The 16,058-nt window shown below is 39.4% G+C and overlaps 1 protein-coding gene across 2 annotated transcripts; it reads right to left on the minus strand.

Moving 5' to 3' along the window:
* Positions 1–1,404: 1,404 nt before the first annotated feature.
* On the minus strand, positions 1,405–15,544 carry LOC117305880 (carbohydrate sulfotransferase 11-like). 2 transcript variants are annotated; one of them, XM_033790766.1, is made up of 4 exons: positions 15,075–15,544; positions 11,485–11,613; positions 6,342–6,520; positions 1,405–3,337 (listed from the first exon to the last, which is right to left on the minus strand). In XM_033790766.1, the coding sequence occupies exons 2-4, from the start codon at positions 11,594–11,596 to the stop codon at positions 2,426–2,428; spliced, it is 1,203 nt and encodes a 400-aa protein (XP_033646657.1). In that variant the 5' UTR covers positions 11,597–11,613; positions 15,075–15,544; the 3' UTR covers positions 1,405–2,425. The 2 variants fall into 2 exon arrangements, with proteins under 2 accessions (XP_033646657.1, XP_033646658.1); XM_033790767.1 differs by having other exon boundaries at positions 15,062–15,544.
* Positions 15,545–16,058: the final 514 nt, after the last annotated feature.

The following is a 16,058-nucleotide window of genomic DNA, read 5'->3' on the forward strand; positions in this document are numbered from 1 at the left end:
ATGCGCATGTTCAGAACTACGTAAACAATGGAAATTTACCCGGTATGTCTGCTGCCACCTAGCGTTGGAAAGTCTCCTATTCACTCCAACTGCGACGTGTGGTCGACCGGGCGCAATGGTTTTGTACACAAACATGCCACCGTCGTAATGCTAATGGGGAATAGTTGTTGTTCTAAATCGATTCACAAGAGAGAATCTTCAAACAAATGGGGTTACATTTTTTAGGATGGCAGTTCAGTTCTATCCGACCATGCAGGTGGGAGTGTGTTTGTTGTTGATGAGATGTACGGAGAGGACTCGTTATGGTTAAAGACACTGGACACTATTGGTAGTTGTCAAAGACCAGTCTTCTCATTTGGTGTATCTTAACATTATGCATAAAATAACAAGCCTGTGAAAATTTGAGCTCAATAATGGTCGTCGAAGTTACGAGATAATAATGAAAGAAAAAACACCCATTTCACACGAAGTTGTGTGCGTTTAGATGGTTGATTTCGAGACCTCAAATACTAAATCTGAGGTCTCGAAATCAAATTCATGGAAAATTACTTCTTTCTCGAAAAATATGTCACTTCAGAGGGAGCCGTTTCTCACAATATTTTATACCATCAACCTCTCCCCATTACTCGTCACCAAGTGAGGTTTTATGCTAATAACTATTTTGAGTAATTACCAATAGTGTCCACTGCCTTTAAACACAACTCATGATTAGTCTATGTCAAGTATAGATATGACCATGCAACCTTTGTTCACCAAAATATTACGTATTTTTTAAAGGCACTCAACACACTTTTTGGGGGGATTGCCGAAAATCAGTATTCTCCCATGATGTTTGACATAGAAAAAATCAAAGGTACGTAAGTGTTCATGGTACCGTGCAGCTTATTGGACAAAATCGCGTGTTAAAACAGCACAATACTAATTCGGCATCAACATTAAGAGAAATCCAATTTCGATTTGTGGTCGAAAGAAACAAATTAATTACATCAGTTGTGTGTGCCCGAACTATGTGAATGAACATTCTGTTGGAGAAAGTGGCAAGCTGATCATCAACAAAAAGGATCTATGGTTATGCAGAGAAAAAAAGTAATTGCCCGACGTTTCGGCCCTAGCAGAGTCTTTCTCTTTAGCCTTCGAGAAAGACTCTGCTAGATAGAGTCGAAACGCAAGGCCGTTAAATTTGATTAACCCACACCTGTGACGTCATGCTTACCCACGAATGGCGCGCACCTCGTGCATTATCCTATACATAATCTGTTTTCACACTACCAAAAACAACGAAACAAAATGCAAAGTAAAAAATAATATGATTTATTAAGTATTAATAACACCAATTTTGTACAAGATACAGAGCAGCAGACACAACCCAAAATTAGAAAAAAATTGCGGTTACAATTCCGACTGAATGTGTTAAATAATCTTACTTAAATAGTTATGAAGATAATTATTGCATTTTTTCAATAACCTGTCACCTTGATAAACCTTTGGTAATTGGTCTAAATAATGAAAACATTAAAAACAAAACAGGCCTTCACCGAATACGCTTTTTGGGACGCTTGGTGGCAGCAAACTTACCAAGGAATGTTCTCGGTAATGTGCACATCCTCGCTGAGAACTAAGTTAATTACCTGGTGAGTCTGCTGCCACCTAGCGCCTGAAGTCTCGCATTGAAAGTAGCAAGAAAGAAGACATTAATGCACTCTTGAAAAAATTCCGGATCAGATAAGACCCGGATCAGGTGTGTGAGGCCTGACCCTCTCTGGATCAATTTGACCCGAATCTGTGACAAAATTACGTACAGGTAAGGTTAAAAGTACTTCAGCAATGAAATAGTAGAAATTGGAAGTTTAATTACAATAAAAGAATTCCAGTTTAGTGTACATAGTTAATACAATATAAATACAATAAGAACATCTGGTCTGTGTGCTGAGGCGATGACCCCTGATGTCATGGTGCCAGTGTGTATGGTCAGCCTGCGGGTTTTTTCAATCTAAGTTTAGAAAATAACTTGTTCCCTGTATGCCAATTACCAAGTCTTTTGGCCATTTCAAGAAATGATTTTGTTCCAAAAAATTTGAGAAACATTAGCATCTTATAGTATTATGAAGGTGCTATTCAAAATCAACGTTCTTGAGGAAGTTTTGATTTTTTTCCAATACCACTCATGGGAGACTTTTGAACGCTAGGTGGCAGCAGACTGGTAAGGTCAATTTCCAAGCACAATGGATATACCCGGTAGGTCTGCTGCCACCTAGAGTCCCCAAAAATTCTTCCATTCTGAAAATTATTACGGCTCCCAAGAGGAAGCTGGTAGTGTGAGACTCGTATGTTGTAAAATAAACGTTCATAAGAAAACAAAAATAAGGAGATGAAAGAATTATTAACAAACTCGGTAACAAAATGAAAGGAAACAAAGTTGTTTTTGTTAAGGTTTTCTCGTCCATACCTCACTCAAAGTGAGAGGAACGGTGTAGTTAAACAGAAGAAACTCTTCCTTGTGTTTACTGACGAGTCGAGGTATAAGATCCGGTGAGATTTGTGAGTAGTACTTCTTCATTACATCTTGGGACGAGCTAAACGTATGGTGGGTCTCAGTGGATGGGTACGTCTCAAGTTTATCAATTCCAATCTTCTTAAAGATGTATTTAGCATCCTCCGTTGCTGTCTCCAGCTTTCCTATGTAATCGTAGTGAATCTCGCAAGGGTGGTACCAATCGAAGAGCGGCCTCCAATGGTAATCTCCAGTGCGGTCTTCCTGGTTCCTGACCAGCCACCGGAGAAACTCCTCAAACGTTGGCTTCCCGCTGGCTATCTCAGCCCTGGTGGCGCCCTTCCGGAAAGCCTTGATCATTTCTGAGCCGATTGGTTTGTAGTACGGGAAATGACGCAGCTCTACGTACTTGTCTCTGTACCCGGATAAAAGCCTAGCGAAGGGCTCCCGTACGAAGAGAACTTTAGTGTAGTTCTGTAGATCACGTAGGAACCTTCCATTATCATATTCCCTGATAGAGTAATCCCCAAAAGGTTGGGATTTTTTGAAAGACGGGCTGCCTTTTGTGTATAGCGACCTAATAACCTGTCGCCAGCTGAAAGATCCCACTTTAAGCACTCGGCAGATAATGAATTTGAAATCGTCATTTGCGTACGCGTGCTCGTAAAATGTCTTCCACGAGAGAATTTTTTCCCGGTCTTTTTGGAAGTCCAAAAGCGATAAGTTGTAAAGGTCTCTACACTGCTGGTGAATGAGGTCGTGCCGCAACTTCTGTACCATCTCCATGCGTTGTGAGAATTCGTCTTCTGCTGACCAAGCCTTCTTTGTGACCGGTGACAGTTTCTCCTGAAATAATAATTTCAAAAGGGTTTACAACACGACAGATGGAAATGCTCTTGGCTCTAAACTATCACAAACATCATTTACGTAAAACTTAGCGCCCGATTCATACTTCCTGTGAATTCAAAATGCAATATAGATTTTGACGTCAAAAAAATGCAAGGAATAATTTTCATCAATAGGGGACTTTCGGGAATGGGCGTATGCTCAGAACGACGCAAACAATTGATTTTACCTGGTAAGTCTGCTGCCACCTAGCGTCCCAAAAGTCCCCTATTGACTTGTGCGCTGCACTCTTGTGTGAAACATCCGTTGATAAAACAGCCCCGTGACGTTAGCATTCGCAAGAAGTAACGGGGCTTTCGGTCATGTATGCTAGTTCGTTTTTGAAAGGGCAAAGGCACCAAGGCATTTTCTCCTTTGTAAACGGCCAGCACCCTATGAGGAAATTGTACACTTCTACGGAAGCATTTGAAGGGCTCCAAGGCAATGACTAAAGGGCATGGAGGAAAATCGGGCGATTCACAACGCGGTGCCCCCTCAAGCGGTGAGCATGCTGGGAATGGCTAATTTTTCACTTTACGTCGAAAAAAAAATATTCCAAAATGGCGGCTAGTCATGTCAATACTGGCTCTAACTCTAAGGCAAGGACTAAAGCCTTGGGGCATGGAGACAATTGCCTTTTGCCTCCGTGTGGTAAGCCTATGCTTTAAGGAACACGTTGCCTTGGATCGGTCGAGTTGGTCTTTGAAAAGCGTTTGTAACCGTTTGTTATAAAATGCATTATGATTAGAAAGATATATTAAAAGTAGAATATAATGATCCACATGCACAGGTATCACTCGAAACTGCGTAGTTTTCCTTTTCCCTTGTCGACTAACACGGTTGGCCATAGTATGGGAGTCAAATTTCTGACTCCCATGTTCGCAACTAGTAAAATAAAACACCACGCAATTTCGTGGATCATTATATTCTAATTTAAAACAAATCTTTCTAACCATATGCATTTTATATAAACGGTTACAAACACTTTTCAAAGACCAACTCGACCGATCCAAGGCAACGTGTTCCTTTAATGCTAGAAGCGCTCACCAAACTCACCAAACAAAGTGCACTAAATCGCCGTCCAAGGTTATACACTATTGTTAGGTGGCAAAAGAGCCGCAGAGTTCACGTTTTGGGTGATCAACCGAGCATGAAATAACAAACCTGTGCCAAAATGTGGGCGTAATTCTTGGTGTGACTGAATCAGGAGAAAGTATTGAAAAAGAATGGCACATTATTTTTCAATTGTCCTCAATTTGGGCTGCCATGCTCTCGAAAACTATCTAAAAACATGTGATTTCTAAGGATCACATGTTTTTAGATAGTTTTCTCGAACATGACTCCAAGATTCCACAAACAGAAATGGTTCTGGTGTGACTTTAACAATCAGTGAGCTTGCAGACTAAAATTGAATAGTGATATATTTTTTACCCTCACACCAATTCTCTGTACCGATCACTTTTTAGACTTTAACCATAGAGTTTTGTTTAGGAATTTTGTGGATTTGTTTTAAGTTTTATTTTTTTATTATTACTTCAATGTAAATCTATGTATGTTAAACCACCAAGAAATCTCAGTGAAGTGCAGAATTTTGCTGAAATTCAAGGAGCTATTTCTCTTTCAATATGCTTTTAGAATTACATTCCCTAAACCATCTTGAAAAAAGTCCTCATACTATTAATGTTTGCCTCAGTGAATTTCACCTTAATTTCAGAGAATGCTCTCCATCCAAGCCCAGACTAATTTCAATGACAACATGTGTATTTCACTCCATTCTTAACACTATGATCGCCATTTTTATTTCATTTTCTAAAGGAAGGCTTCAATGTACCGTTTGAATGCCACGCCAGTTCGCTTATGGGTGACCTAACAATGTGAACTCGCATGCGCAGTGACCCTTGACTGACACTCGGCAGCAGTCTAATCACAACGTGCTTGGTCAATAAACTGCGAACCATATGTTTTTTGATAAACTGTCACATCCATCTGTTTTCGATCGTGTTTAACCTGTGACCTTGGCCATGAGTGATGGTCATGAACATGGCATCTCCAAGAACTCTATTTCACCTTTGTGGGTTTTTTTTTTCTCCTTAATTTTCTTAGCTCATTGAAAATACGTCTCCTCCACGGCCTTACATTCCACAATGATAAAATGCAGTGAAATAAGAAGAATTCACAAGACTTCTACGTGACTTTTACGTGATACTCGGCAATGTCCGTAATTCAGGATATAACGCCAAGGAAAAAAAACTAAATGTGCATGCGCAACGTGGGCGCCTCTAAATACAGTGCCACTTAAATGAATTTACAAGGTGCAAGTTAAAAGGGGTCCATAAAATATGGATTACATGTGACTGCCACTACAACTTCCTTATGTTGGTGAGGATAAGGTGCTTCCAGGAAGGGTGTTCCACCAGGTGACTGCACGAGGAAAGAAGGAGTACTTATAGAGCATGATACGGGAAACAATGGGTTGGTACTTATATGGGTGGTAAGATCTCAAGGATGACTATAACTTAGCAAGGGTCCAATGCTAAATTGTAGCAAGGTTGTAAAACTTTAAAGAATGTACCTCGTGTGAAAATACAAATACAATTCAAGTGTCCAAGGTATAGCTGGACAAAATGTTGACTTGGCCAAGGTATTTCAACTGGTATTTTGGCCAAGGTATTTTAACTGGTATTTTGGCCAGCGGACCACTGTTCCAATACACACTGATTATCGGTGGCTAATAATAATAGAAACGTACGCCGTCACTCACACATAGTCTGAACATCTGACGTCACATCTCGAAGCTCGTGATTACGCAAGATATCTGCTGTTGGACCCACGTACGTTTACCTTTGACCTCGTATCATATCACATGGCTTTCATGGTTTTTGAGATTCGCAGTTAAGTTCGACGTACATGTGTATACATTAAAGCCAATACCTGTAACAGGGGACCAGTCTAAAGCACACCTTACCGTGACATGCTCTGGAAGAACCGGTGCTGGCCGTTGAGTAGGCGTCTTTCGAGTCGTGTTATAAGACTTCTCAAGTGGGGAGCCCGACATTATCATGTTGGATGGTAAGACAAACTTCTGTGCTTGGAGACTACGTGGCACATCGACCATGCGGAAAGGCTTCCATAGTTCAGCCGTGTCTAAAAATGACCAAGAGTGAGAAGAAAAATATGGGCTACTTAAACAATGAGCAGCACGAAACTAGGAAGCTGTAAATGTTTTGAGCTGTTGAATATCTCATTGAATACGATGAATTTACCGATTTACCATTATTGACCATAGGCATGTACTCGGTAAGATAATAGAGATAGGACAAGAATAACTGCAGCTGTTGAGAGTAAACATTTTGATACAAGATTTCCTCTCGAAGTTATATGACTTGATTTCCACCTCAACATATTTGAATAGTAATTATTAGAAACCACTTTGAAATCGTTTCTCAGATTTCTAATTATTTGTGTGTCCGTTCGCATATGCGGCTGTTGCTTGCTGTCACATCACTAAAAGCCACCTATCGCCTGATAAGCTTGGGGGCGGGAAGGTCAATGAGGGGCATAAGTTCACTAAAAAATCAAAGTCAACTTTGCTCAAAACAACCAAATTAATGTACTTTGTGTGGCTTATGTTTACGCAAGGTTAAAGGCAGTGGACACAATTGGTAATTAATCCTCAAAATAATTATTGGCATAAAACCTTACTTGGTGACGAGTAATGGGGAGAGGTTGATGGTTTAAAACATTGCGAGAAACGGCTCCCTCTGAAGTGCCATAGTTTTCGAGAAAGGTAATTTCCCACGAACTTGATTTCGAGACCTCAGATTAAGAACTTGAGGTCTCGAAATCAACCATCTAATCGCACACAGCTTCGTGTGACAAGGGTTATTTTTTTTTCATTATTATCTCACAACTTCGATGGCCGCTTGAGCTAAAATTTTCACTGGTTTGTTATTTTATGCATATACATGTATTTAGATACATCAACTGTGGAGGCTAGTCTTTGACAGTTACCAATAGTGTCCAATGCCTTTAACGGTAGTAGCTCAAGCAGCCTGAAGTGCATTGTCGATAAACGAGCCGAACACACTGTCAGACCATGGAGTTTCCGTCCTCCATGGTGCAAACCAAAACTCCAAAACAAGACGTCATCTGCAGTCATGGATAGTTTCTTGTGTAAAGTGTTGAATTAAAATGTGAGCACCCTTTTTTCCGCTATATCGTTACTTTGCGCAGGATGTTGTGTATTTATTTCATTGTGTAAGCAACTAATGACATAGACATCCATGGGGCGTGTCCCACCCCCTAATAACAATAAATAATAATAATAATAAATCGAAGTCTTATATAGCACGTATCTACCAAACAAGGTACTCAAGGCGCTGAGTATAATATTCAAACTTTCAGAATGATAGGTTGCAGTGATTAATTTTGAAACCCAATTATTAAAGACACTGGACACTATTGGTAATTCTGGTCAAAGAGCAGTCTTCTAACTTGGTGTATCTCAACATGCATAAAATAACACACCTTAGCAAATTTGAGCTCAATATTGGTCGTCAAAGTTGCGAGATAATAATGAAAGAAAAAACACCATTGTCACACGAAGTTGTTTGCGTTTATAGATGGTTGATTTCGAGACCCCATATTCTAAACCTGAGGTCTCGAAATCAAATTCGTGGAAAATTACTTATTTCTCGAAAACTATTTCACTTCAGAGGGAGCCGTTTCTCACAATGTTTTATACCATCAACAGCTCCCCATTACTCATTACCAAGTAAGGTTTTATGCTAATAATTATTTTGAGTAATTACCAATGTCCACTGCCTTTAAGCACCTTATAAGGGTTTACAATGTGCTACGGTGCATACAGCTGCCACGTGGTCTCCCCTTCAAGTCGCTTGGATAGCATCTCTACGAAGCTGTCAAAGCCACGACGACCTTGACGAAAGGCTACAACACCTCAAAAAACAAACCCCAAAGAACGTCATTAATTTCTATGCGAGACTGTGGTTTGGAGACCAATGGCCTTGGAGCGCTCCTTCCGCAACCACACGGAGTAAGCCCAGCTCCCTCCATCTCCTTGTTTCTTTCTCTACGCGCCCAGACTCTCAGACTCTAGTCATTCACGCCCAGACCGAGACTGACATAGACTTGTGGACAAGTCGTTAATGGTCTACCGCAGTGAGATAGTCAAGTTGTGGTGGTGCTCTCGCGAGAGCACTGCTCTCGCGCGAACTGCTGGTTGCCGACCTGCTCCCAATGGGACCGTGTCGTCAGTGAGAGCAGGGGGTCTCGCGAGGCCAGCAGTCTCGCGGGGCCAGCAATCTCGCTAGAATACCTCAGGAATCGTGGGAGATTCGGAATAAAGTCGGAACGCTCTTGTGATTGCGACAGACATTTACCGACTTGTCCACAAGTCTAAGACCGAGAAGAGTCCCACAAGCATGGCCCGAGTTTGGCCCCGCGACCAGAAATGACCCCAACGACCTTCCTGCAAAGCCAGCTTCCTGCCAACAAAAGTGAGAGTGCATTGTGTCCTAACTTTACACCGATCTTTGTTTGGTGGAACGACCGTGGTAATGCACTGCGGAAATCGTAATGGGATTTGTGTCCTTATTTTGTGTTTATTTGTATATAATTAGTGAACATTTTAGTATAGCCACTTGGAACGACCTAGTCTAGGTTCCTAGACCATTGGTGTTGCGCGGTCACACACAACCAACGTTCCGATTATGCACGGCAAAAACTGTACACCCGCTAGCGTTCGTTCATTACAAGCTGTACAGTTTTTGCCGTGCATAATCGGAACGTTTGTTGTGTCTGGACCACGCAACACCTGGTCTAGGAACCTAGACTAGGAACGACCATACGACAGCCCAAAGTGATGATAATTATGCTATAAAATGCAGTATGAATAAAAACTCACTAGGTTGTGTTTGGAGGGGGAAAACAGCATAAATATTAATAATTACGGTGGTATGGTGGACACGTTCATAATATGACAAAATTAAGTTTGGGTAAATTTGTCTGTACACACCCAAACCAAACAGTGAACCCATATGTGGTTATGTAAACAGACATATTCAATTTGTTTTACCCCAAAAGTTTAATCTGACAAGCGTTACTGCAGTAATGCTTCTCTAATTTTGGGTTTAAAGAATCAAAACGTTTCCAAAAACCCATAAGGTATAGTTTGCATGTACACCATCTTCTCAACCACTTCACAACGAACTGGTAAATCCAAGGCAACTTGTTCCACCATGACGTCATTTCTCGCTGAAACATCTGCTATTAGTTTCCGAGGACAAAATAATCTATACTTTAATTTGCTTGTTATAAACAATGCATTTAAAGGCAGTGGACACTACTGGTAATATTGTCAAAGACTAGCCTTCACAGTTGGTGTATCTCCACATATGCATAAAATAACAAACATGTGAAAATTTGAGCTCAATCGGTCATCCAACTTGCGAGATAATAATGAAAGAAAAAACACCCTTGTCACACGAAGTTGTGTGCGTTTAGATGGTTGATTTCGATACCTCAAGTTCTAAATCTGAGGTCTCGAAATCAAATTCGTTGAAAGTTACTTCTTTCTCGAAAACTATGGCACTTCAGAGGGAGCCGTTGTTGACAATGTTTTATACCGTCAACCTCTCCCCATTACTCGTCACCAAGAAAGGTTTTATGCTAATAAATATTTTGAGTAATTACCAATAGTGTCCACTGCCTTTAAGGAGGTGTAATCATTAATTTAACATCCCTGTGGTGTACGTGGAGGGGGCAATTTCCTTCCTCGACGGGCGAGTGTTTTATTTCGTCTTTTTGTTTTACTCCACAGAAGGCAGCCCATGTTTTATTTCGTCTGCTGTCCTTTTGCTAGCATAAAAACCTACATTGTGTATTCCAACTTACGAACTTTTTTCCTTCGTGGATCGGACTAAACCGCTCCGGATTGTTGGCGATATATCTCAAAAACGCGACAAAATTTCGAGTTGAAAATTCATAGATTTGGGGGGTTGAACAAAGAATTGACTAGATTAGACTGGGATTCGAACCAACGATCTCCGGATTAACGTGCCGGTGCTCTACCAACTGAGCTATCTAGCCCTATATTGGCGGTGTCCCTATGTTGTCAATATCTTTGTTCGGGGTGCCGAAATTTGCATATAGGTTAGTTTTACCTCCATGGTCTATCTATAGTTATTGTAGATATTTTATATCCACATTTAAATTTAAATTATATACAATCTATAAATTGTCTATATAACTATTGCAGACAAAGAAAAACGATCAAACGGATCCCAAAAACCAATTTGCTTTTATGACAATAACAGATTGGCCTAAGGAAACAGAATGGCGTTCACTTTGCCATTAAAGGTAGTGGACACTATTGGGAATTACTCAAAATAATTGTTGGCATAAAACCTTACTTGGTAACGAGTAATGGGGAGAGGTTGATGGTATAAAACATTGTGAGAAACGGCTCCCTCTGAAGTGGAGTAGTTTTCGAGAAAGAAGTTATTTCCCACGAAGTTGATTTCGAGACCTCAAGTTAAGAATTTGAGGTCTCGAAGCACACAACTTCGTGTGACAAGGGTGTTTTTTTCTTTCATAGTTATCTCGCAACTCCGACGACCAATCGAGCTCAAATTTTCACCGGTTTGTTATTTTATGCATATGTTGAGATACACCAAGTGAGAAGACTGATCTTTGACATTTACCAATAGTGTCCACTGGCTTTAATGACAAAACCAGATAGCCTATCTATATAGGCACGTAAAGGGAACAAAAAATTGTCAACTGGAAGTCCTTAGAAATGCCTGGTATGGGCAGAGTATATCAACAGTACAATGGTGTCAACTGCCGACTATACATGAACGTAAGCACTATTAATTTACACAAAGAGTTGTGAATTTCAACATCAATAAAGCTGAGTGATGATTCAAACCTCCGGCAGTGGACACTATTGGTAATTACTCAAAATAATTATTGGCATAAAACCTTTCTTGGTGACGAGTAATGGGGAGAGGTTGATGGTATAAAACATTGTAAGAAACGGCCCCATCTGAAGTGCCATAGTTAGTGTTACAGTTGACCATGCTTACCTGCGTATTCGTCTATACGGCGTCTCCACAGAGTCGTCACATCAACAATAATAAATAGGGCAATACTTAAGACAACGACCACACCGAGTGCCAGTTTCCGCCGTATCTTCATGACGATTCTTGTATAAACTGAAAACGAGAACCAAACGCCAAAAAAAATGTAATTATTGTTTTCAATTTTAAGAATGGTTACCAAACGTATACATGTACCTTCCCTTTACAGACACAGGAGTGAATTTCGCATACAAAATAAATAGTTAAAGACAGTGGACACTATTAGTAATTGTCAAAGACTAGTCTTCACAGTTGGTGTATCTTAACATGTGCATAAAATAACAAACCTGTGAAAATTTGAGCTCAATCGGTCGTCGAAGTTGCAAGAAAAAAAATGAAAGACAAAAACACCCTTGTCACACAAAGTTGTGTGCTTTCTGATGCTTGATTTCGAGGCCTCAAATTCTAAACTTGAGGTCTCGAAATCAAATTCGTGGAAAATTACTTTCTTCTCGAAAACTATGGGACTTCAGAGGGAGCCGTTTCTCACAATGTTTTATACCATCAACCTCTCCCCATTATCTCGTTATCAAGAAAGGTTCTATGCTAATAATTATTTTGAGTAATTACCAATAGTGTCCACTGCCTTTAACAGCATTATTTCGAAGTGAAAGTTGAAATGATTCTCAAAATGCTTTACTCTATCGAAAGCTGCTGTACTTTTAACATAGTAAGTTGGTTTGCCATTAAATTTAATGGAGTGATTAACAAACGTGTAGTCCCTACTCACATAATGGCCTTTCTAATGAGAAATGGTCAGTTCTACGTCCCAGTATTGAATTTGAAATATCCCTTGCACTGTCTCTTTATTTATTATTAGGAGACTGTTACGATTATGCAAATGAGCCCCAAATGGAGTCTGCATACGTCCGCAATCGTAGTTTTGTTTTTATTGGATTAAGACTATTAAAGGTAATGGACACTATTGGTAATTACTCAAAATAATTGTTAGCAAACTTGGTAACGAGCAATGGAGAACTGTTGATAGTATAATTAAAACATTGTGATAAAACGGCTCCCTCTGAAGTTTTTGAGAAAGAGGTAAGGTAATTTTTCACAATTTAAGACTTCTCATCTGAAGCATTTTATTATGTATCTGAAAGCACACAAAGTAATGCAACAAGGGTGTTTTTTCCAAACCATTATTCTCTTGCAAATTCGATGACCAATTGAGTAAAACATACTAAGTGAGAATACTGGTCGTTGACAATCACCAATAGTCCAGTGCCTTTAAAGACACTGGACACCATGGTAAATTGTCAAAGACCAGTCTTCTCACTTGGTGGATCTCAACATATGCATAAAATAACAAACCTGTGAAAATAATATGAGCTCAATTGGGCGTCGAAGTTGCGAGATAATAACGAAAGAAAAAACACGAAGTTGTGTGCTTTCAGATGCTTGATTTCGAGATCTATGAATCTAATTCTGAGGTCTTGAAATCTAATTATTCAAAACACGAAGTTGTGTGCTTTCAAATGCTTGATTTCGAGACCTATAAATCCAATTCTGAGGTCTCGAAATCTAATTCGTGGACATTTACTTCTTTTCGAAAGCTACGTCACTTCAGAGGGAGCCGTTTCTCACAATGTTTTATTCTCTCCCCAGTACTTGTTAACAAGTAATGTTTTATGCTAATAATTGATTTGAGTAATTACCAATAGTGTCCACTGCCTTTAAGACTTTAACAAAGCAAACATCGCATCCCAGCAGGGGCTGTACTGTTTTGCAAGGTAGGCCTATCGCAAAATTAATCAGTTTAAAAATTGCAAGAAGAAAAACAAAAGAAAAAATTCTCAAGGCTAAAATAATACATTAGAGATTAGAGATCAAAATATAATCAAGGATATGTAATAATAATAATACTTAATAGCAAAAATAAAATAACACAGGAAAAAAATAAGACCAAGCAGTAGAGTTATCGATTGAGTATTTGTATTATTAATAAACTAGGGAGTGAGTGCAGCTGTTTTTGTACTGCAACTTGTCCGGTATTATGGATTTGTAGGGAGGTTGTACTTTTGAGTTATTTCTCCACAAATTAACGACAACAAAACATACTTCATGTAAAGAGCCTTGAGATATGTTGATATAATAAAACATTGTTTGATCGACCCCTCTTTAGGGTAATATAGCTTTAGAGAAATATATATATATTTTTTTAATCCGAGAAAGGCTTTAAAGACCTTGCTTTGCATCTGAAAGAACACAATTCTTGGGGGGATCATGTTTTTTGTTTTGTTTTTTTCTTGAAACTTTGATGACCAACTGAGCCTCAGTTTTTAACAGATTTGTAATTATTTATTCTTTAAGTTATTTGTGATATCCCTCTGAAATGTATTAGTTATGCCTATCTGGTAAACCTTCAAAAATAATATATGTATTAACGAACAAACAGATTACAGATTACATAACATTACATAAGAACAAATTTGACTTGCTGAAATTGTGCATGGATTTGTTTTAAACTATTTTTCTCTCGACTCACATACTCGAATTTTATAAGTCCAACAATGTTCACGGGTTTGTTAATTCATGTATATTAGTTGATGTTCACACAAACATGAACACTGTTTGTGACTATATTTGTCGGCTCTGCCAATCCCGTTTAAAGGCAGTGGACACTATTGGTAATTACTCAAAATAATTATTAGCATAAAACCTTTCTTGATTAAGAGTATAGAAACGGCTCCATCGTAAGTCCCATAGTTTTCGAGAATGAAGTAATTTTTCACGAATTTGATTTCGAGACCTCAGATTTAGAACTTGAGGTCTCAAAATCAACCATCTAAACGCACACAACTTCGTGTGACAAGAGGTTTTTTCTTCTTTCATTATTATCTCGCAAGTTCGATGACCAATATTGAGCTCAAATTTTCACAGGTTTGTTATTTTATGCATATGTTGAGATACACCAACTGTGAAGGCTAGTCTTTGACAATTACCAATAGTGTCCACTGCCTTTAATACATTTGGAAGTCCGATGCGCTAGCAAATCATCCACTAGGTAGATGCTCCGTATTCCGACATGTTCCGACATCCATATTTCGTTCAAACTTGCTCTGTTCAAACATAGAGCAACAATTTCAGGAAAAAAAAAAATCATGTAATTACTTTTAAAAACACACTGTGGTGGATGAAGACAATTTTCTTCATCCATGGTAAGGGTTTTAAAAACATCGGAACAGGATGTTAAAACAGGGATATAGGGTGCATTGCCGAATCCTTGCCGAATACCACTTCTTCATTCATTACAAAATAAATTAGTATCAAACTTACTCAAAATGAGATATTCCTTTCGGTATAAAAAAAAAAATGAGTGAAAGAGTGGTCACCGAGCGGCATGCAGGATACGGAAGTCCCAAGGCGTGTAACCTTACACCGCATTAGTAGTTGACACCAACTGCCAACCATACAGATTGCATTAACTAGGCCTATTCACAACCCCAAAACACGGCGTCTCTCCATAAAGGAAAGGTTCGACACACCACGGATGAAGAATGGTTCTGTCCATGTACTTCACCTTACTAACCTACCAGCAAAAGTCAACTTATCCACACAACGACGGCGTCAACGGTTGTTACAAAAAATAGCTGCAGAAACGGTATCTCCTCTCCATAAAATAAACTTTCTGGAAAACCAGAATTTTGAAAGACCGATTTGAGAGTTGGGTCAGTTTCACTCCATTCTTGTATGGTCCTCCATGCTCTGTGGTAGTAGTAGCACCATTTACCGATTCAATACCGTCATCTACCAACTCCATACTAGTCTTAGTACAAGACGTTTCTCGTTTACCTTTCACGCACAGCGCGGAGCTATCGGCGAGCTGGATGAGCGGGTGTGCGTGTACCAAGACTAAATCCATCCATGCCACGTATCCATCGATGCATTATATTGAGAAAGGAGTTCTCCTATGGGCGTGCGGAAGTGACATGGGGGACACGGGTGAGTGTGCCGTGACTGCACTAGGGCATTGAGTGCTGAATTCACAGGAGGGTGTTCTCGGTTGGCGCTTTAAGTAATGCATTGTTGCCTACTGTAGCATCTAATCTGCACAGACTTATAGTGTATGATGTAGTAGACTTTGGTCGCAATGGAATTGATATGAACCAACCTTGCTCCAGATCTAGCTGCTCTTTGGAACCATGGAACAAACTTTCAATGAGGGGTAGACCATGGTATTTGAAAAAGCTTCGGAATAAGCTAAGTTATTTTTTAACTGAATACGACGATACCGTTACCCAATAGAAGTAGCAACAAACTTTTAAATCTTACACTACAAGTTATAATATGGCTTTGCTCCTCCCATGTCTAAAACCTAAGAGGCATAATTAACATCACACAGACAGGGTATGTGTACCTCTTCCTCAAATGATGGTGAAGACGATCAGAGCATGGTCGAAACGTCGAGTTGAAACAATTATTAAACGAATCCTTTTTAGAGATTACCATAATACATGGCGTTACCGCCAAACCATATTATCAACTACGAAACGGTATAATTACAAGAATGCTGACCC

The sequence above is a fragment of the Asterias rubens genome, unplaced genomic scaffold (assembly GCF_902459465.1).
Source record: "Asterias rubens unplaced genomic scaffold, eAstRub1.3, whole genome shotgun sequence".
Lineage (NCBI taxonomy): Eukaryota > Metazoa > Echinodermata > Asteroidea > Forcipulatida > Asteriidae > Asterias > Asterias rubens.

Bases quoted from the DNA above. Each gene is read 5' to 3' on its own strand.
- LOC117305880 (XM_033790766.1), bottom strand. From the start codon at position 11,596: ATGAAGATACGGCGGAAACTGGCACTCGGTGTGGTCGTTGTCTTAAGT. The intron at 6,521-11,484 runs GTAAGCATGGTC...GGTCATTTTTAG, and splicing joins CCGTATAGACGAATACGCAG to ACACGGCTGAACTATGGAAG. The intron at 3,338-6,341 runs GTAAGGTGTGCT...TTATTATTTCAG, and splicing joins TTCTTCCAGAGCATGTCACG to GAGAAACTGTCACCGGTCAC.